The 24,435-nt window shown below is 28.6% G+C and overlaps 1 protein-coding gene across 2 annotated transcripts in view; it reads left to right on the top strand.

The window, feature by feature from the left end:
* The window catches only part of LOC107452576 (uncharacterized), a 45,571-nt gene that overhangs the window by 19,730 nt on the left and 1,406 nt on the right, over positions 1-24,435 (top strand). The window contains exons 2-3 of one of the 2 annotated variants that reach the window (XM_016069077.4): positions 13,222-13,362; positions 21,815-21,977. In XM_016069077.4, coding sequence (XP_015924563.1) covers positions 13,222-13,362; positions 21,815-21,954 — 281 coding nt within the window. In that variant the 3' untranslated portion in view covers positions 21,955-21,977. Of the gene's footprint in view, positions 1-13,218; positions 13,363-21,814; positions 21,978-24,435 lie in introns of both variants that reach the window. The other variant, XM_016069076.4, reaches the window with a different exon arrangement.

Raw genomic sequence — 24,435 nt, 5'->3', positions numbered from 1 at the left:
CAAACATGCTAATTATTTAGTAAAGACGATATTTTAAGTTATCAAATCTGTCACAAAAATTTTCTTTTCCCGAATAAACGCGTCTCTTTCTTAGACGGAATTGGATTTCTGACCCCAAAATATGGGGGGTAGTCGCAATGTGGAAAATATGCACACATAGATTGGTTTGAAAGAGCGATTCAAAGTTTGAACCTTTTAATGTTACTTTCACTTTTTGCGTTAATTTTCATTTTAAAGATTTAAAATTAGATTTCTCAGAAACTATTCAACCCATTTCGTTCAAATTTTGCATTTTGTTTTGTGTTTTTTATTTTTATTATTATTCCATTATGCGTTCCATTTTAAAGTTACGAACTTTAAAAGGACGCAATAAATTGTATACCATACAATTCAAAATTTTTTCAACTGTAATTAAATAAAGTAATATAAAGTAATAACTATTTACTAAAATGTATTATTTGCGCGGGATTTTTTTTTTGGAAAAACGAATTTTATAATTTTGTGCAAACATTTTTCAATTTGCTTAAAAATATCTTGAGATATAACGAAGTACACAAAAAGTAAAATTAACATTGAGGGGTCCGCACTTTGGAACGCTCTCTTGACCAAACTACGGGGATCATATTTCCCAGATCGCGGCTGCATCCTCAACATTCGAGGTCAGAAGTCCGAATCCGTCGAAAAAGAGGTCCGTTTATTCAGAGAAAGTACGTTTTTGTGTCTGATATCGTAACTTAAAAAATCGTCTGCACTAACTGATTAGCATATTTGAGCTCATCCGCTCAAACCGTTAAGATTGAGTCATAAAACGCGAAGATCTGATAATTAAATCAAAAGTTATTTTGGTTGCAGACAGAGGAATCTCGATGATTCAGTTATAGTTCTCAAACGCATACTTTATTAAAGAATTGAATAGAAATTTATTGTACAAGGATCGAATGAAATCAATCAGTTTTCTTATCATTCACTCACAATACGATGCAATTTTTACAACCACTTCACTCCATTTAACATATATCTCACTCAAATATTTCATAATTAAAATATTAAGGATTATACAATTTATGTTACATTTAAGACACATTTCTGAAAACCTATTTCAAGAACGCTCATTTTGTTATAGAAAAAAAAAATCGCTTAGTTCGAAATAGGATCGAGAAAAAAAATAACATTCATATCCTTAAAATTTCATATAGAAGTCGTAAAAATCTCTTTCAAGTCGAACAAATAGCAACTTCAAACCACCATTCTAAGAATAAGAAAAAAAGAGTTAAAAAAATCTTTATGTTTGGAAACTAGGAAAATGATTGTAAGATTTGTCTTAAAAAAGTTATTGAAACATGATTTTTCTAGAACGTGTGATGGAGAATATGGGAGATTATTTCTGCACGTGACAAAAACATTTTTTTTTCTTCATGCGAAATTCAAAACAAACTTTATATCTTACATGTATATAAGAACTTAAAAGCAATAAGTTTTGATGTAATTAGGTCAAAAATTAGATATAAACAATCAAAGAGAGTTTTGGAAATGCGTATTAACCGTACTTGAACCCAATGTTTCCGACTATTGTAATTTCGAACAAGTGCCGGATTAAGCGTTACGCGGGTGCCTCATTCAAATTTTTGGGGCCCTTCGATTAAGTTGTTTTTCTCGTATTTTTTTTTATTTATTCAAAGTATTTACATATATTTTCATTTAAGAAAGCATATTTGAAATTAAAATAAATAATAATAAATTAAATTTTACTTTATTTTGTTAAATTAGAACTAGAAAATAATTATAACATTTTGAATATATTTAAAAGTGATTTTTTTTAAAAAAATTCATTGTTTTTCTTAATTTTTTAAAATTTATTTTCAAAATATCCATTTTAAGGGGGGGCCCCTAATCATTGGGGGCCCCCGGGCCTAGTCTGGTCTAATGGGTAATCGGGCACAGTTTTGAACCCAATCCAGAAGACTCCGGAAATTTAGCTTCATGGAAGACTTTTTGATGAAATATATTTGGAAAATATGAATGAACTTTTCAATACTTACAAAATTGTTTTGCTTTCTCAAAACTTTATTAGAATAAACTTTCGTTTGAGTTTCAGAAATTTCTTTAAAAACAGTTTAAGGTGCTATAATTTAGAAAATATTGTATGACAATTTATTAAAAATATAACAAATCTATCGGGGCAAAATAAACCATTGTTTCCTTTAACAAAGTAATAATTTACTAATGATTGGGAATTTAACATAAAAGTACACTTATTTCGCAACTTCACCGAAAAACTACTTACATTTTCAACCTAATTATAGTATTTCGAAGAAAAAAAACCCAATCAAAATTTCATATTACACAATTGATTAACAATGGTTTGGGTATAATTGCTGGGTAATTCTAACAATCAGATTAAAAATCACATAACCTTTTTCAATAGAGATTTTTTTTGCACAACTTTAATGGAACAAAAACAGTGCATTTCTTTTTACAATGCCCACAACTAGATAAATTTGTCAACATATTTCCAATTTAAATAAAAATATTTGTAATACTATTTTTTTTAAAAATATAATGATGAGAGTTTAAAAAAAAATATCCCCAATCATTTGTGTCTGATTGACACTAATAGTCCAATCAAACCACGAATATTTCCACCCAAAATTCCTATTAAGACCCGATCATTCGGACAAGAAGTTCTGCAATGAAGTTCTGCAATATTGTTATAATGCATGCATCTATATAACCATATCAATATAGATAAAAATGAACAACTTTTGATCCAATTTTTCAAGAGCTTTTCATGAAATAGGCTTATAAATGGACGATTTCATAAGTAACGAAATCAGATTTAGAGAAAAAGTACCATTTTTTCGGTGAATTCGTGTTGATAGTTTGGATCCCCTAGTATGAATTACACTTTTTGCATCTATCTCTGCGTCTCTGTTTTTGCATTTATCTCATCTTGGACTGATTCTTTGAGACACGCGCTTTCTCTTCAGAGCGACCCGCAGTGGACTGATCGTTAAGACACGGTTCCCAGCAGATCACCGAAGTCAAGCATCACTGGCTACGTACCCGCAACTGCAAGGTGACCACTTGGATCAGTCTGCGTAGGGACCGAGGGTGCGCGGTATGGGTCCTCGTTAAACTGTTCTACCGTAAAGCGCTCGCGTGCAGGTCGTCGGGCTACTGAAACGGGGGCGCCATCCCTTCTGCAGAGGATCAAAATTGCGATGGCATGTTTTCGGATCATCGTCAGGGATGTTTCCCAGACCGTCGCCAACAGCCTATTGTGAAGATCTTGGGCGATGTAAATGAACTACAGCATGTATCTTTGGGATTTCAGAACAAAAATTAATTATTTATAATAATTTATTTACTTTAATGATGAGCTAAAAATTGAAATTTACACCATTTCAATGAACATAAATTTGAATGACATAATTCAAACTTTAAGGAGTCTATAAGTTAATTAATTTAATTAAAAAACTTCTTACAGATGGACTCAAAGAGTAACCGCTTAAACTAATGGGTTTTCAACTATCACTCCCTCCATATTTAGAGTTTGTGTGTTTATATATTCAGAGAAAGTAACGTTCTCAGTGTTTGATTTCGTAACTTAAAATATCTTCAGCCGCAAAGCAATTAAGTCTTAGTACATGGGAATCCAAAAGGGTTCGGTTTTTTTAATTTTCAGTTAATCTTCAAACTAATTGTTTAAAATTTTCTTTGCTAACATAAAATCTTGATGATAAGATATTGAATAAAACAGAAATGCGCGCCTTTTTTTAAAAAATCAAATTCTGATAAAACACGCACATTTGTTAAATATATAGTCACAAAAAAGAAACATTTCTTTGATAATCACTGTTTCTAACGTAAGGAATATAAATATAATAGAAATTTGCAAACTTGAAAAAAATAGTTTAACCTACAGTTCATAGATAGACTGCATGTTATTTTCGAGATTTAGCATAAGTATTGCGGCAGTAGATAAAGATTGGGTTTTTTTTCTTTCTTTTTTTGGAAAATGCGTGCAGTATTAACAATGCAGTTTTGAAAAAAAAAAGTGTGTGTTTTTGTTTGCTTTTTTTAAATTTGTGGAATTGTATTTCGATGTAAAAAGATAATTTTTTTTAGAATTTTGAATACCTAATTATTCTAAAGAAGAGCGCGTTTAATTTTTTTATTAGAGATTTTTACGATATTATAAATATTTTTTCTAAAGATAAATATTCAACTGATGTGGTTTGGACAGTCGGCTGCATTCCGAGATAGTTATTTTGATAACCTTAAAGAGAATGTCCCAGAAAACAGCAAAAAATGACTTTAAATACTAGACAAAAATGATCCTAAAATTAATATATACTGCTTTGTAACTAAGCAAAGGATCACAAACATTAATTCTTACTGAAATTGACATGAAATGTGTAATTATGTTGAAATACGTATGTTAAGAGAAGTTAAGACGAAATTTTAATTAAAGTGTAAAATGTTATATGCCAAAATAACAAAAGAAAGAAGAGGGAATGTATTGCTATCCACGAGGACTATTAACTTATAAATAAATAGCAAAAGTAATAATGTAATATCAAATGTGAAAAATATTGGGAAAGTTTTACGAAAAAAAATTGATTCAAGTTTGAAAATGAGTGACAAAAGAATAAACAGATGGACAAAAAAAAAAAATGGACTTAAGTACAAAAATGATTGGCAAAAAAGTGGACTCAAGTTCGAACATGATTGACAAAAGAATGACAAAGAAATGAACTGAAGTTCGAAAATGATTGATAAAAGAATGACAGAAAATTGGACTCAATTTTTGAAAATGATTGACAAAAAAATGAACAGATTTAAAAAAAAAAAAAAAAAAAAGATTCAAGTTCAAAAGCATCTTAAATTGTAAAAAAATGTCCTAAATTGATCGAAATCCAAAGCATGCCTTTAAAAATCTACCACTCATCAAAAAGTCGTCAAAATTCAGGCATAAATCATAACATGTAATTTCAGAACAGATTATTATGAAGTATCCCTTTACCCCAAATCACCCATCTCTCGTTCTATACATAGGGTGAGACTAAATAAGATTTGTAGGGGTGGTAGGCACATCATAAGGAACTAGAAATGTCATCTTCGCGTAGCTATGAATAGGTATTTTCATTTACATCATTATTTCATGTGTTCTAATGATCCATGTTGAAAATGATACGGCATTAGATTTTTAATCCTAATTTGGCCTCAAATGAGTCTTTAAATTAGGATCACAAATCTATCATTGAAATAATTTTAAATGCCATTCTCGACAATAATTATTCGAAATCATTTAGATAAATGAAAGTATCTGTTAAAAGAATTCACACTCCTCTAACTGCGTACGATGACAGACATAGATTCCTGTGAAATTTATAATCCTCCGACCAGAAGTTGCAGTTTTGCTCTCTTGTTTAGAATCACGGAAATGATTTCTTTTCAAAATAATAGGATAAATAAAGAAAAAAAAAAGAAATTATGGTTAAAAAAAGAAAAATTAATGGTTTTTCTAAGATAAATTCTTCGGGGGGGGGGCAGACGACAGGTTTCGTAACAAAACTTTGTCACCTATCGTCGGACATTCATCGAAATATAATTATCTTATTTCAATGTGGGTGGTGGGAAGCACTTTCAATTAGATTAAAAACTGATATTATTGAGAAAATTGTTTCTTAGAGAAAGATAATTAGGAGTAACAGATAGATTGGGTTCAAACAAAAAATGCATGAAAGTTTTGAGACAATGCAATCTAAGACGTGACACGATTGAGGTTAAAGAAATTACATTTTGCTTTTATTTTCAATCATTGCCAATACTTTACGGCCCAAGCAATTGAAAGAAAAATAATTGAAACAATCTAATTCATCAAGAATAAACCACGCGTTTTTGCTGCAATTAACAAACACCTGGGACCCATTTTATAAATGATTAAAATTATTTAAAGTCTTTCCTTCATTACGAGTATGCTTTTTAGATGGCTAAAAATAATAAGTTATTTTTAATAAGTAGTATTAATTTTGGCGACAAAAACATCATCATACATACATTTGTATCTTTTATATGATAAATAGCACAATTTTTAAACTTATTTAAAAACAAAAATTTCAAATTATTGGTATAAATTGCAAATTATCATTTAAAATAATGATTTAATCTATTATAATGTAATTACTTTGTTTTAACAATGTTTAAGATGTTAGAAGCAAACAAATATATAATTTTTCCAAAATCTTCTTCAACAGATGAAATTTGATTCTACTGAAAGTAAATCGCATCAGAAGTTTGAAAATTATTAATTTTTTTATTTATTTATTTATTTCATGTTTCGCAAATACAATAGCGATACAATGAAATGGAGTTCATTCCTCCTCTTGAAGGCCTTTTAGAAAATTTTCTTTTTGTTATTATATTGTATTCATTATATACTGAAAATTCGTTATTGATTTAATATTGCTATGCCTTGACAATGTTTCAGACTTCCTACACTTTTTACGAGTAGATAATGCTTCAATATTGGTATATCATACAGTAGATAAAAATTCGTGAACGAATAGTTGCTGTAATTCAACACTTTGGAAAAAGAATTTCATTTACTTTGTAGTTATGTAATGAAAGATTTTGAAGAGATGTTCTTAGAAATGGTTTATATTTACTGTAAGGCAATTTCACCATTTAGGAATGCCGCGGTCTTTAAAAGCATAAATTCAGTTTTTTAAAAAAATCCATCAGTTCCAAAAATGTTCAAAATAAGTCATGTACACTTATATCAAGTTTTAGTAATTTTCATCATTTTATAAACTTTTTAAAGATTAAAAACTTGGTATAAAGGACGCAACATGACATGTTACGTTTGTAACAACTAAATTTTTATTTTTTAAAAATTTTTGAAATTCTGAAAGTTTTTATAAATTGAAGCAATTTTATATGGCATCAAGAATTGTTCGCCAACAATTATTAGACCTACTGGAATTTCTTTTTAACTGAGCTATAAGGTTTTACAGTCAGCAAATATGACATTAGTATGGAATTGCCCTATATTTAACACTTGCTTGCCTACTGTTTTTTAACTGCTTTTTCATTTGCAAAAAATGTACAAATAATTGTGTATAAATTAATATTTTGTTTCCAAGTGAAGTAAATTTTTTTATAGTTAATATTTACTAATAACTTGTTATATAACTGTAAATAATATAAAAAATATTAAAAATTAATTATAAACACATTTCTTTACACATTAGTTATTCTCTCATAATGCAGTCATTTTGACTGCTTTAGGGAGGTATATACTAAGTCTTTCTTTTTTTAATTAGCATTCTCAAATGGTTTTCGGAATGAAATATTTAATAAATTTAATTTATGGTTGGTTAAAAAGGTATATGCATTAACAGAAAAACTAAAATCTACTGACCTATGCCTAAGTGAAACATGGTTGCATATATATAATCATTTTGAAAATCTGAGAATATACTCTTCAGAAGTTTAATGTAACAAAGTTGGATAAATTTCATATTTTTAAAATTCTTCGTTTATGAGAATAAATTTTTAATTATGCTATAGTTATCACTAAATCATGAATAATCAAAATTATGATTAAATAAAGAGATCCACTTCTTTTAGATGTTATTTTCATTCTAATAGACAGTCATGAGTGATAAAATATAATGAACGAAAAATTGCTTGGAACAAAAATAAATAGTAAATCAGAATTTTTGAGTGTAAGATTAATAACTTCCAATTCTTTTGGGAAACTATTCAAAGCACAAAACGATAAATTTGACGAATGATTATAAATATCAACTTTTCACTATTATTACCAGTATTTGATCAAATAAAAAACTCGATAGTCGTTTGAGAATTAGTGTACAGTTTTTTCTTTAGGGCAAAACAATTTTATTGTAAACTTTTACTGGGTACTTCACTGTAAATAATTTATTATTTTATACCTTTTTGTTTTCAATTTTTATAAAAGAAACTCTTATACTTCGATTCAATAATTATTTTTTAGAATTCCTATGGATACCTGAAAGCTGTTGATGCCGTACTTGGAACTTTAAATGTTTTTATAAAATATGGCAGACGATTCTTCAAAGTAATGCAGTGTGAAAAAGATTTAAATGCAATTTTATCTTTCGACAATTTTATACATACGTTTCGACAAATGATAAATGTCGAGCTATTTTTCAGCTTTGCTTTCCTTTGCTTTCGTCTGCGTAATATTTTTATAAAGCAGTGTTACTATAAAAATGGAGAGCTTTGCCAAAGAAAATGATACGGATGTTAAATTCCTTTAGAGAGCGTTTTCAAAATCTCTGAAATTCAAGCTCGTTTTAACAGAATCGTACTCTTCTAAGAATATCCACGAGTGTCTTCGTTAATTTCTAACAAAACTAAACTTTTCCAATTTTGCAATGATGATGTAAAAAGATCGTCTCATGAAATTAGATAAACCCTATCTCTGAGGTACGAACTAAATGTTTTTACCTAACCTACAAATGGAAAAAAATTAATTTGTAAAATAATCATCTCAGCTATGGAAAATCTGAAGACACATGTATAATGAGCCAAAATAAATAAATAAATAAATAAAAAAANAAAAAAAAAAAAAAAAAAAAAAAAAAAAAAAAAAAAAAAAAAAAAAAACAGTCCACCCGTGAATTACTTCATCTAATGGATGAATCTTCACGTTCTAGAACTCAATTTTTAATGGTTCGAGGGGGTGACTTTGAATATGCTAATTAATTAGTGCAGACGATAATTTAAGTTAAGAAATCAGACACAAAAATGTACTTTCTCTGAAAAAAATATTTCGACGGATTCGGATTTCTGATTCCCCAAAATATAGGAGGTAGACATAACCAGGTAATCTAATGGTTTTGTCAGGAGAGCGATCCAATATTTGAACCCTTTAATGTTAATGTACTACTTTTTGAGCATTTCGCCGTGTCTCCAGAATTTTTTGATCAAATTGAATTTTTTTTCACACAATTATCAAATTCGTTTGTCCAAAGATAAGTTGACTCAAAAAATACATTTCAGTAAATATTTATTTGTTTTCATTTAATAATAGTGGGGAAAATATTGAATTGCAAGGCAAACAATTTTTTGCATCATTTCAAAATATCTAATTCTAAGAGGTGAAGCCTAAATTTTGAGCAAAATCGATCAAATAGTTTCTGAAAAATTAGAATGTGAAAAAAAATCGCATTTTTAAAATTTAATTTCTCAGGAACTATTCTGCCGAATTCGTCCAAATTTTGTATTTTGCCATGCAAAATTGCATACTTTAAAATCATGAAGAAAAAAAATTTGCATTACAATTTTTATTAATTAAAGTACTCTTATTAAATAAAGTAATATAAAATAATAAATATTTACTAAAATTCATTATTTGCAATGAATTTTCTTCAGAAAAACGAATTTTACAATTGTGTGCAAAAATTTTTCAATTTACTTAAAAAGATCTTGAGATGGGGCGGGAATCCACACTTTGGACCGCCCTCCTGACAAAACTACGGGGATCCTATTTCCCAGATCGCGGCTAACCCCTCTACATTAGGGGTCAGAAGTCCGAAAAAAAGGTACGTTTATTTCAGAGAATGTACGTTTTTAGATCTGATTTCGTAATACCGCCTGCACTAATTAATTAACCCCCTCGAACCATTAAAAATTGAGTCATAAAAGCAAAAATCCGAATATTAGATCAAAAGTTACATAGGGTGGTACGCATCGGTTTTTCCTTTCCAGCTATGACTCTTTTATGGCGCCAACTAGATGTTTTTCAAAATGGAGGACATATTTCGAAATTGTTTTTGAAATATTAGTTGCGCTTAAAAATTAGAAACAGGAAAGCTGTTTTTCATGACTGAAAGAAACGATTCAAAAACTATTTCGAATCGACTGAGCTATTTTTAGCGGTCTTAAGTGAATCTAAAATATTTAAAATTATGAAAAGAATTTTATAAAATGCATAAGTAAGAACATGTATTCCAAAATACAATAAAGCATTAAAAACTTTTAAAATTCAGAAACTACTATTTTGTAACTTTTTAAGAACCTAAATAACGATAAAGACAATTTAATGTGAAAAGACTCTCTATTTAACGAAAAAGTTCTCTTCGAAAGTTGTTTCTTCTCAAAACTTTGTTTAACACAAAATATATGATTTCTTTGTGATCATTTATCTAAATACATATGTATTCATTTGAAGCATATTCTCCCCACCCAAAATTGCTTCTTATTGTTTCTTAGCAACTAACAAGATAATCAAAACTAGACGTTATTTAATTTAAAGATTCAAAACTGTTTTTTCTATTAACATAGATTTGGTTCCACAGACTTTATTCCAGATTCTATTAGGACAATTTCATTTTCCCACTTACCATTCCACTCTTTCAAATTTTTATTTAATTTTCGGTTAAAACTCCTTACGTTTTTTTTTGTTGAAGAAATTGTTTATCAATGGTATTGCATTTCTTTGCAACTTGAAATAATTGTTTTATGGAATATATATTTTAATAGTCTTTGTTGACTGTACACAGTCTCGCATTTAGTTTACATAAAAAAAATTATCGAGATAACTAATTTATCATTTTGTAGTTGTAAATGAGTAATACAATATGTTTTGAATGAACAGTTGCAGCGCAATAAAATAATATAGCATTAGTTTATAATGTAATAAAGGAAAACCACTTTTAGTTTTGCACCACATTTTGAATAAAATCGTTTCTTTCTATTTTTATATAAATGTTACAAAAATAGCTGACAAGTTAAATATAAATAGTACAATAATGAAATATAATTTAAGCAATTACGGATTAAATATCTCTGCTACCAAAATGGATAAGAATAAAAACAGCATTAAATAAATAACGTTAATTTTATGCTCATGACAGCTAAAGTTTTATGAGTTTTCATTGTTAATTTAAAATGCCATCATGTGATTCTTCTATCCAATGAGAATGCATCGACAACCTTGAGAAACGGGGCATTTGTTTATGTTTTATAGACATAATTTTCTCGCGATATTTGAGCGACAGCTCAAAATATTAGAATAACTAAAAAATTAGACATTAAAAAGAACCCTATTTTATTCATTTGCTTTTCACTTATTTAAATTTCGAATTTTGAAAACGTCACACTTTTAAAATTTGATTTCTCGGGAACTATAGGAGAAAGTTGAATAAAATTTTGTATTTTGGTGTTCAAAATTGTTCTCTTTAAAATAATGTAAAAAAAAAAAATTATACATTTCAATTTAAAAGTTTTTCGACTTTTCGATTTTTTTTAAAATTTTTAAATAAAATAATACTAATTTTCGAAAAGTTATATTTTGCAATGGAATTATCTTTTGATAAACGAATTGTGTTTTAAAATTCTTCCCTTCGCTTAAAAAGTTCTCTAGATACGGTGAAATACGCAAAAAGGGGTCCAAACTTTAAATTTGGTCCACCATATTGCGGCCTATATTTTGGGGATCAGAAATCCGTCCACTGAAAGAAAGTACGTTTTTGTGTCTGTTTTCGCAACCTAAAAAAATATTATTTTCACGCATGTTTGAGGTCACACCTTTGAAGTTAGCTCAGTTAAAATGGCTCCTTTTGGTCGAAAGGAATATTTACAGAAAACTATCGCAATAATTTATATTAAATTCTATTACTAGACTGAATTATAAATTTAATGTTAAATATATTTAAACATTGTGAGAGCACGCAATGCTCCCACTGCTTTTTGAGAATATGTGTTTATCAGAGTTAAAAACATAATTCATAAAGCATACTTAGAAAGTTTTAAAAACCAGCCAAATAATATTCTTTAAAACTTTGAACAAAGTTCCTTATGGAGAAAGAAAATTCGGGTACTTTTATTTAAAGGAAGCTTTCAAGCAGAAGATTTTCCACAAAAAGGGAAGAAAAAAAATGGATTTCGATCCATTTGTATTCTTAAAAGCTGTTCTTAAATCAAGTTTTAGAAAGGAACAAAACAAAAAAACTTTACAGGTATTCACCTAAAGTATCCTAATCCTTCAGAGGTCTATTAGCTTCGTCCTTTCAAGTATTCATTTGAAATGCATTAAATAGGGTTAGAATTTCAATACTTATGTGTACATTCTTTCTAATCGTGACAGAATCAGTCGAATTCAATAATAATGTAAACTATCGTTCTAATTCTAATGGCATTTTGTTGTAACTGTCATCTTGATTCTATATACGTTTTTATTACAATTATTGTATTAAATCTAGATACAATTTTACTGTAACTGTCACTTAAATTATAAATACGATCTTATTGTAACTGTAGTTATAAAGCTAAATTTAATATAGCGATATATTGTCACTCTAAGTACATTTTTTGCTGTCTCTGTCATTCTAATTCTAAATGCAACTTTATCACATAATTAATTATCTCTTGAGTAAAGAAAAGTTTGCGAGTAAATCCCCTTAATAATAAATAAATGTAAATTCTGTGGGTCTAAAATACAAAAAAAAAAATAACGTGTAAAGATAGAAATGCTAATCAGCTATGAAATCGTATTTCTATTAACCGTTTTCATCATGTTAATAAATAAACTAGCTCTATCAATCGATGATGATTCAAATTCATATAAGAGCAGAGAACGATTAATTTAATAACGATTTATAAACAACACATGAAAAAGTTTTAGAGAGGCTGGACAAATAATGAAAAAAAAAACAATATTAGAATAAATTTTAGAATAGAAAAAGGCTTAATAAATGCTTTTCTTTTACGTATGTACTGAATCTTTTATGTTTTTAGAGAATCATTCAGCGATCAGTTTGAATCAAATCCAATTGGTCGTTCACTGATAAATTGCATCGTATATAACAGACCCATGAAATAGCTCAAAATTGTTTTTTGAAATTAAATGCTTTAGTGAATTCTCAAGATCAGCCTAGATTTTCTATGGCTTATATACAATGAGCCTTGTTATCTGCTGGAGTTTTTGAATGGAAAAAAAGCATCTAATTTTAATTCTTTTGATTAGATTCAATGAGCCTTAACTTCTCCGATAAACTTTCATTACTCTAGACTCATTGAAAACTGCTTGAAAGAAATTTCTCTAATTCACCTAAATGCAAGTGGGTTCCTACAAACTATTAGGCTTATAAGAACCGAATTTTTCAATTAGATTACTATAGTAGTTTAAGATGCAATTGTAAAATATTGTATTGTGTCTTGCAGCAGAAGGTGGCCGCGTAGAGGAAGATACAGAAGTAGCCATGGAAGAAATGAGAAACCTTTTCCGATCCCTTTTCCCAATTCTACCCGAACAGACACATTTCTTTTGGAAAACAAATCACCGCCTAGCAACCATACACAAAACCGGTAAGTGCTCTGAATAATCATTGCTCAAACTGCAAGAAAACTGCTTAGTGGGGTCAATCATTCCTCCAATTCTCTGACCAATCGATGTAAAATTTTATTGTTAAATGCATCCTTTAACAATCAATGATTTATTTTTTACATCACGGTATTAGAAAGGAACAGAGTTTCCAAGAAAATTTTGCGAAGCGAAGTATATCTAGAAAAATTTAAGCGTACAATGGGTAAATTAATGTACGATAAGGAAAAAGTATGTATATTATTCCTGTGGGGCTATCGACAATGTCATCTATGAAAGAGTTAACATGTCTTGGAATTGTACTGAATTGGAATTGTATTTTTTTAGTGGTACTCTGAAAAATATACGAATGGTTCTTTATTAGCAATACGGAACCAAAGTGAAACTGTTAAAATTCCATTTCTTTTACGTGTCTGGACTTGTTATTTTACTATAGAGGCATTCCAAGTTGTTAAAATTCATTACATTTACAACTTATATCATGACATCATGTGAGTAAATGAAACTCTCATTACTTTTTCCTATTCTAGTTTCATTAAAGCTCCAAATCGAGTGGCCAGTTATATATAACAGTTAGTTATTATTCGTAATACATATACAGTTCCAGGGCAAATGATTAGGTGCACTATTAAGATTTCTATGCAAACTCTATATTATCAGGTGATACTCTATACAGCTTTATTGTTTTTACGCGACTAAAACTGGTTTGTACTTGCTTATGTTCTTGTATAAATTGGGGAAATTAGACGATATATAATATAAATTCGACAATTGTATAAATGAGACGATATATTATATAAATATATAATATTTAATATATTAGGTATTATATTAGTAGATTATATTAGTAGTAGTATACTATGGTATATTAGTATTATAGTATATTAGTAGTAGTATATTATATTACGTAAACCTATCCTCTGTAGTGAAATTTTCACTTTTAGGTGTCCTTTCAAAATGTTTTGTATTTTCTTGACTATTGTTTTACGTGTGTTTCTGAAAATTAGCAAAGAACTAATTGGAATCTTAATTTTATGGGTCCTTAAAAAATCGATAGTCATAAAATAATTGGGTGACAAAATTTTTCCATTTTAAAAGTTAAATCAGGAGCCTGTTTGGACAAAATACCGAAAAACCAAAGGTTTTATCGCTTATGACGTCAGCAATAATGCAATCAATTCTACCCTATTAAAAAAATATCGAGAACAGTGGAACTTCAGAACGTGTGTGTCTCGTTATTCCTTTTTGAGACGCTGAATTAGCAACATGAAGAATTATTGTCTAGCCTTTTTATATCTTATAACACATTTCACGGCTTAGAGGTGTTTCAAGTTCGTTTTTTTTCTATAAATAGAAATGGATTAATCCAAAAATCACCAGATGTTCGGCTTAATCCTTCATGTACCATTTTCAATCTCGTGACTAGACACATTTGAGAAAAACAGAGAATTATTTTCTGTTAAAAAGATTAAATGTCCGTTATTATTTCATTACTTGCTTCTGTTTATTTCTTTAAAAAAACATAACTGTATTTTTTTATACAATTTTGGCATTTTTTTTGAAAAGGGAAATCGGAATAATAAATACAGGGTATCTACTACATTTCAGATTTCTGAATTCATAACTTTTTATGACTTTCCATGACTCATTCCAAGAACTTTTCATGACTTGACGAAGTTATTATTTTCCCCGACAAAAACGGAACAATAAATTTAAAAAGCATTATAATAACATTCACTGAAATGATAGGTAAAACCAAAACTGTTATACTCTACATCTTCATATTTAAAAATTTCAAATTTAAAAAACAGAGTAAAGAAAGAGTTGAAGCAACAAAATAGCTGAAAAAAATGCAAAAGAAAATATTCTATTTTCTGCAGAATTATATTCTAAAGATACTTTTCTTGCTCATCGGAAAAGAAAGACACACTGTTGATTTTTCTGTTCTCATTTCGGAATTAAAAAAAATCAGTCAATGACTGGTTTGCTTCAGTTAGAACTTTAAATTGATAAAAAAAAAAGTAAGTTACAAAAATTCTGAAATCACAGAAGTTTAAAAGATGATTTGTTCTAGAAATGATATTTTTTCTTTAATTTTTTGAAAGAACACCATCATTTTTAAAGAACACCATCATTTTTAAAGAATACGATGAAAACATTTTATATTTTAATAAAATATGACTGTGAGTGGGGATTTTGTAACAAATGCAGATGTTCGGAACACCGTGAAATCTTAGAGGAGTGTTCAATTCAATTTTAAAAATTTTTATTTTTCGGCGACCTAAATCCATGAATTTCCATTATTTTTTTTTAAAAAAAATTGTTAAAATCATGACATTTCACGACAAATTTTGTTCAGTACCGAAATTCATGACTTTCTATGATTCCTCATGACTTTCCAGAAGGGCAGATACCCTGTAAATAAGTATTCTTGTTTTCAAGCAAAGAAAGCTGTAACTCAGATAAGAATAAGGCTTAACAACGTAAAAAATGAGTGGAAAAACTATAGTATTTGTTCTATAGTCAAAAACCATTTTCAATGAAGAAACAAAGAATGAAGTGTGCAGAAGGTTCATAATAATTGAACTGAAACAATAGAATATCATTCAGTTTATCTCACATTTCTTGTGCTCTTTTCTTGTTGTTAAGCTTTAACCATAGATCTGGGAAAAAATCTTTTTTTTTCTAGCTCTTTTCATGTTGCTTTGCTTTGTTCATAGCACCGAGTTAGCCCTTTTTTTTTTATTCTGACTTAAAAGCATGTTCGTTTATTATTCCAATTTTCCTTTAAAAAAAATACCCCCAAAAAGAAAAAAAATACAGTGATGTTTCCTTAATTAGAAGGCAATTGGAGCACAATCGACGAAAAGTAAATGGACAGTAAAAAATCAGAGCACAATTATGCTACATAGACTGTTGTTTTGCTTGCATCATATTCTTCAGTGTCGAAATTCGTTCTTTGTTTCAAAGGTTCTTCATTATAGAATTCAAATTGTCCGTTTATGGAGCATTTAGTGTACACCATTCATGTTGTTAAGCTTTAATAATTTCAGATCTATTAAAAAAAAATTTTTATGCAACAAATTATTTCACACATTTTCTTCCAAAGCGAAAATTGCTAGATTACTTGTTCTTATGTGGCAGAAAAGTAATGTCAAATATTAAAGTTTTAAGTGATAAAAATTTAAGATGCTACTTCGTGATGCTGCTTTATTTAAGTTTTTAAAAGCTTCCAATACATAGGGGTGGAAAAAATACAATACAAGCTCGCAAAAAGAATAAAATCTCATAAGAACATGGAAACACAAACGTTAGGGAGTGTTGCAACAGTGAACGAAAATCATCCTAATCCATCTTTTACATAAAGGTTCAATTTGTGGATTGTTTTAGCCAAAATGCTATTTTTTATTATCCGAAACAAACTTCACATTTTTGTGAAAAATTCAAAAACCATACCTTTTAAAAAGTTGCAGTTTTAAACTTATGAGTTAACTTCATTTTTCGAAAGAAGAATTTTGCGAGGAATTTCTTCAAAAAATGAAAAATAGAGTGAAGTGCCTGTCCTTTACAATAAATTATTTTAAATAATATTTCATGCAACGCTTATATAAAGTATTATATTGGACTTTATAAAACATAATACTTTAAAAGATAAAATACTTCAAAAAAAGTTCATTCATGAGCCCAAATTTGTCTCGAAATGACTCCTTTTCATAGAAAAATGTTCTGGAATATTCCTATTATGAACACTAATAAAATAACATTAAAGTTAATAATAGTTAATAAATTAATAATAATTCAAAAATATTTCATTTATTTTACAACGGTTCTCTGTTTTTAGAAATACATAATTCTAAAAAGTGCACAAATGTTAAACTGAAGAACAAAGCTAAAATATTTTTAAAAAATATTTATATACTTAAGTTTTTTGTCACAGCTGAAAGTGTAGGCAGAAAGTGTATATTTACTTATTTCGCAATGGAAAAAAAATCTTCTAGTTCAAGAATTCTTTATTAAAGAACTTAATTTTTGTATCCACAAAATTAAAACGATCTTCTTCCCTATCTAATGTATTTGGCGAAGAAACTAAATTTAGCAATAATGAATTCAAATATTCCTGAAACTTTTTTTAAAAATAAATCCTTAAGCTTCTGTTTAACAAAAAAAACCAAATAGAGAAACTTTATTTGATTATATTACATTTTATTAGTATACCAAGGATAAAACTTCCTGGGTTAGTTTACTTAAAAGATCTTAATAGAGCCCGTATTTTTTCCGTATAGAGGGACGAAATTCTAACTTAATTTTTTTAGAAAGCTATAAATCGATTTTAATACAATTTGCTTCATTTGATGAATATAACTACGTAACACAGTGTTTGTAGTTTATTACTTCGTTTTATTATTATTATTTTTTGAAATCAACCACAGTTTTAATGCTTGATCTTCCTAACTATACTGACAAAATGAATAAAGCCACATTTTACAAGATTTTAGTATGTTATGTTCAGTAAAAAAAAATGGTTCTATAAGTATATATATATCGACAAAACAAAGCCGTTAAAACAAGTGTGTTCATAATTATATTTTAATCTTTATGAATTGTATTAAATGACTTTATACCGCATAATTTGTTGAGTCTTATTTAACACTAGAAAGACTGAAACTTAGTAAATACCTATAATGTCCAAAAGCAGTCAAAATGACTGGATCGTAAGAGAATTAATAATGTGTAAAGAAATTTGTTTGAAATTAATTTGTAATATTTTTTATATTATTTATAGTTATATAACAAGCTATTAGTAAATATTAACAATTAAAAATTACATTATAAATTTTAATATTTCTGAATAAAAAATGGGCTACTTAACACCAAGTAGTGCAAAAGAACGGCGGCATGGCTGTCCACACTACTTTTGTGTGTAGAAAATTTTATTGAACACACTAAAAAATTTTATTGAGTTAGTGTCCACTTAATAAAATGAGTCTCCTTGCAATCTATGCAAATAACCTGCCTACATACTAATATTTTTAACTATGCACTCGCTTTCATTCAAATCATCTTCTGTTGCCAGAAGACACATGAAACGACATTTAATACAAGAAAAATACAAATGAATCTTAAGTAAGACTGGCTTTGCTAAGAATGGATCAGTACAGGATGATTGTGTACATGCTGGACTGCGACCGATGAATTAATTTGGACAACTGCTGTGATCACCCCCGTGACATCCTTCATGGCAGGAATTCAACTAGGCAGAGCTCGGTCCCAGATTTCTCACCGAACGAGTCTATCTCGATGGAGCGGTGTTTTTACAGCAACCATAGGAATCAATTGTATGCTAATCGCTATGGTTTGTCTTAAAACTGCCCGTAGTGTGTCTACCACTACAAAAATATAATTTCAATTCACAGTAGACACGTTAACTCGATTCTTTTATGGGGTAACTTTACATAAATGACTGTTGACAGGGTCTATTACTCCCCTCATTGGTGTCCCGGACGTGATATGAACACGCCTACCTTGGTAGAAACGCCCGCTATGATTTGAACACACCTACTTCGATGGATGGTCCACATTGAACAGTTGGCTTGCTACTTGTGACTGCGACATTATCCACCTCCTCGTGCTGTTGCTACTCAGTTTCTACCACACATAAAGTACAACGTATTCACTCGACTGCTAATGGCAACACAGGAGTGACCACGACCGTGAACTTAATACAGCTCTCACGATCAGCATTCAAAAGGAAGGTGATCTTAATACAGCTCTCCCGGCTTCTTTCAAAAACAGCAATGAATCAACTAGTGGTATCCCATTCATCGAATTCTATCACAAATATAATTCTGGTTAGAAAGTACTGTAGTGTATCCACCACAACAAAAATGCGATTCCAATCTGCGTCTGGTCGTGACTATAGTAACTATTTCAAGTAGGGGTTTTGGCCTTGTCTGGTCCGCCAGAGAAAGGGAATCTTTTTCTTCAATCTGTGTTAGTCCTAGAGTGAAGAGAAGCTACCCTAATTGCTTGTTTCCATAGCAGCAGAAGTCTTTGTGGCTTCTCACAGTTGGTTGATAAACTATAGAGGATCCGTTGCAACAATATTTATGGCAATGAGGGTATGTGCATAAGTTTTGATCTGATGATAGGAATTTAAAAATATTTCGACTTTAATTAATTAGAGCATTCAAAAAATTACTTTCTCTTACGGGAGGAGGTGAACCACAATCTCAGAATTATTGTTGATTTTGGCATGTCTCAAAAAGTTTTCAATGAATCGAAAAATACTTGCTCACAATGATGAAATTAGTTTATCCAAATACAAATCTGGGCAGATAACTGTTAATAATTATTTGTATTAATTAATTTATTATTAATTTAAACCAATAAATGCTTAAAAAAATTTTCCGATGGAATATTCGATGGAATTTTAAATAGAGCATATAAATTTTTTGTATAATTTTAAAGACTTCAAATGACAAAATGCAAAATTTGAACAAAATCATTCAAATAATTTACCCAATTTTTAAAAAAGTCGTAATGTTTACAATTTATTTTCTCCAAGGTTTTTTCCTTCTAAAATCTTCGCGGAAATAAAATTTTAATCTTTTTCAAGTACCTCTAAGTCTGTTACTGTGCTAACAACTTAAATGGAAACATTGCTCATTTTAATAATTTATTAAGGTTTCAGCAAATTTAACCCTATTAGAGGTACCAACATGATGGTAAACATATTGTTTGATAAGGAGAAAAAATTAATCTAGAAAAAGCAACTGCACAATCAGCTTTTATTTTACAGCACATGGAATAATGCATGTTGTTGAATATTTATTTGCGCATTATTTTCATTTCAGCCAAAATATCTTCCCGCCACAAACAAACATGCTTCTTAGACACGATTTGTGTTTGACAAATCAGACATTTGGAGGGAAATAAAAACTTTTATAAGAAGAATATTACATTCGGTCGATGTATCCTAAATATTTCAGAGGTGTTCCAATTTTTTTCATTCTTTTTTAGAAACCATTCCTCAAAAGCCATCGCTCCCTTATTTCGCTTCTCCCTGTGTACTATTTTATCGATTTTTTCAAAATTTCGGTACTTCGATTAAATTGTAGACCTTTTTAACACTAGATTGACTAAGGAAGTCATTTTGACTGCTTTCAATTTCAATTAAAAAAACAATGATGTTTATAATGACACAATTTCTCAGAATTTTGTGACTTTTTGTACCACATATAATTTTTTTTATGGTTAATATTTACTAATAACTTGTTATATAACTGTAAATAATACAAATTAAAAATTAATTTTAAACAAAGTTATTTACGCATTCACAATCCAGTCATTTTGACTGCTTTTGGGAAATATAGGTATACTGTACTAATTTTCCGTCTTTCTAGTGTTAATGGAGCGAGATAAAATAATGTATAGACATTAAAAGATAGGATTTTCAAAATGTCTTTTTTTTACTATTACTAAATTTAAAAGCATTCATTTAATAAAAATCGATATTCGCATCAGTAGCTAAGACAGTATTTTTGTAGGAAGACACTTGTTACCTCAATAATGGATTGCGTATACCAATAAGCCTGATATGAGAAATTAAGGCAGATTGTGTGTTTTTCAGTATCTACGGATAATAGAAAGGACGCATTCATCCGTAATTTTGACCGGAACCAGATAATCTCAGTAGGTTATGTTATGGGTTATTGCATCATTCAATACACGGGGATTTCATGAACCCCCGTCTACCCATCAAAGCCTTTCCCTAGGAAAATGGTACGAATTGGAAAAAAATAAAAATACTGTCCCCCCCTCCCAACTCGAAGCAATAAACGAGGACCCATTTAAATATCTTTTCTTTAGCTTTTGAAAACAATATTAGAATGATCATCTTTTAATGTCTACTTTTAGAATTGTAATAAAAATAATAATGATTCAATTTAAATAAACGTTTTAAAACCTATCGAGAAATTTTAACACTATTTAAAAAACAGGCATTTCGTTTAAAGTATTTCTCAAAATCTCTAAAATATGACTAGAACTGAAATAAAGCCTTCAGAATAATTACAAAAATTATTTTAAAAATTCATAATAAAGAGGATGACGAATAAAAGAGATCGGTTGGCAGACAGTATTCTATAGATGACATAGAAGAGGGATAATCCTAGTCTCTTAATAGAGAGAGTTTAATCTAAATGAGTTGGTTTTAGAATAGTTTATACTCTTTGGAAATTAAATAAGTGTCTCGTGCATTTGTACTTTTTACAGTAGCGTACGACCGTGAGTATAAGATTTTCCGTTGTGGAGAGGGGAAAAGTGAGGAGAGTGCAGAAATCGCTCGAGGCACCTATTTCATTTGCAAAGAATATGCACCTTAATAAAATTACATTATCTCTCATTTAAGGTGAGTTTTATTGTGTTTTGTTGTAGCATCTTATAAAGAAGAACCAGATGGAGGTATGTTCCCTTGGAGGCTACAAATTGATTTCAGAAAAAGGGGTCCGGACTGCATGAGGAAGTGCATTACACAGGGTGTGCTGCATCCAGTACAATGTCATTCCCTTTGCTGAACTCCCCTCTCTCCTCCTCTCAAGTGAGTGTCAATCAAGCGATGTAACCTGTTTAAATAATTCATGTTATTTTTACTTTACCCAAATAAATATCATTACCTCTAATATTCATGATATACCATAACTGCTTCCGATAACTTTAATTATTAATAATGATTGTTACTTGATGAGTAACTAATTGCATCAGAAATTTAAGGCAATATCCACTTATTTACATTTTTAAGACACTCTTTTCGTCTCAATATCAATAAAAGTAGATTAATCTGCTGTATCAAGATTTGGGTAGAAAAAGCAGACTATTTCATTTTTTATGTCCAACTCTATGCCAAAAAGAAAATGGATACACTTGTTTATCAGTTAATTAATAGTTTTGCATTCAGCAACTTTAGTAAGTACAGTTGTAAAAGTGTTTTTTTATCATTAAATTTTATTCACATTTTTTCCCCTTGACATTTTCCTGGATACATGTTTCGATCATTTCTTTTACCGCTACAAGAAGAACTCCGTTATATCATTCATCGGAATAAATCGTCTGTCAGCATTTAGGCTACTTTCAGCATTTAGGCTCGAGAGATCAAATTTTGACAGCCACTGATATCCAAACAAATTAAAAAGTGCAAACAAATCAAAATTCCGATGATTTTATGACTTCACTAAACTCACACACAAAACTAAAAAGAAAATCATAAAATATAAAATTTTCAGGCAGACTAAAGAAAAGAAGTTGGATGCATTGTTAATCCCCCATTTTTTTAAAACAATGTGTTTTTTGGTTTACAAACAATAATCTCTTTTCACTTTATTCTTTTTAATTTCTTCGAATTAAAATACGTAATTTTTAAAATTTCTTTTATTATTCTTTAAAATTCCTATCCCATACTTCAAACAAAAAACTTTATACTGCAAAAATATAAATATATATTAACTGCATCTATAAAATAGAAGTCTTATCTAGATCGCGGAAAATTCTAATTACTGTTTTCTTTGTACACTTTTACGAGAAGTAGCTCACCTAATTGTGTTCTTTCTCTAATCATTTCTTAGAACGGGTATTAATTCCAACTGATAAGATCCTTTTCCCAATAATTACTATTTTAGTGATGCTATTTTAAATATAATAAGGATGGTTGCGTGAATTTNTTTTGTGTTTTTTTTTTTTTTTTTTGTTTAAGATATTTTAATTTCGGTCATACGTTTACAAGAAAAAACTTGTTTTTTTATATGTTATTTACGTGTATTTTTTTAGTCAAAATTTATTTTTTACATAAATATTCGCGTATTTAAAATAGAATTTTTATTAAAATAAATATTTTACACAACTAGATTTTGATAACAATGTTTTTCACGCAAAAGAAATTTCATATGCATATGACAAAAATACATTTTTAACAAATTTTTTAAAATTAATTTTATAAAAATATAATTTTTAGGAAATCGAATTTCACGTAAATATAATTAAATAAAAATTTATTTTTCTCATAAATATAATATAATTTTATAGAAACAGATTTCACGCAAATATCTATATTTAAAAAAAATTTGAAGCAAATAAAATTTTATAAAATTGCATTTTAAGTAAATTAAATCCTATAAAACAGAATATTTCATAAATGTAATTTTCATAATTTATTTTTTTTTAAATGCATTATACATAAATAAAATTTAAAAAATAAATAATAAGAACATAAAATATATTTTTTTTGAAACGTAGAAATTTTTAACTTATGACAAAATACAATAGAAATGTTTTTACATGCGAAAGTGAAACAGACAACTCTTTTGCAATGTAAAACTATCTAAATAATAAATTTTTTTCTATAAATTAAGCATTTTATGTAGTTTAATTTCATTTATTTACACTTTATGTTCATAATTTATCAACTTAAATACTAAAATAAATAAGTGTGTGAAAAAAAAAGACTTCGGGGGGTAATAATGCTTGTGATAAACATCTTTTCATAATATTGCAGAGCTATGTGGCTACTTATAAAAGTGAGACGCCATTATTCACAATTTATTTCTATTTGTTCTGGCTGTATTGTTTTAAAATATATTCTTGAACTATAAAGTGAGTATGTTAATTTCCAGAACTCATTCTATAACTTTTGCCAATGTTATGTGAATTACATTTAACCGCTTCCATTAACAATTTTTTGGAGAAAAAAAATTAAAAAAAATCAACCTATTTTTTTATTTCATTAATAAGTACAAGAAACTAAAGCAAAACATAATGCACAAGTCTTAAGTTGAATTTTTAAATTTTTTTATGTGTAAAAAATATTTAACTTATATCTCGGGTGAATTAAGTACGTAATTTAATCGGGTGATCTCGAGTTTTCTTAGGTAAATTAAAAAAAAGTTAAAATATGAGTCTTTGTATGATAGTTTTTGAAACAAAAGATAACACAAAATGATACTTTCCAAACGCAAGTGAATGGATGCCCCATTTTTTTAAACTCTGTTTTCAATGTAAAGTCAGCA

Source organism: Parasteatoda tepidariorum, chromosome 2, assembly GCF_043381705.1.
Source record: "Parasteatoda tepidariorum isolate YZ-2023 chromosome 2, CAS_Ptep_4.0, whole genome shotgun sequence".
In the NCBI taxonomy this organism is placed as follows: domain Eukaryota; kingdom Metazoa; phylum Arthropoda; class Arachnida; order Araneae; family Theridiidae; genus Parasteatoda; species Parasteatoda tepidariorum.
The sequence above is the reverse complement of the archived record's forward strand: the minus strand, read 5'-3'. Positions and strand labels throughout refer to the sequence as shown.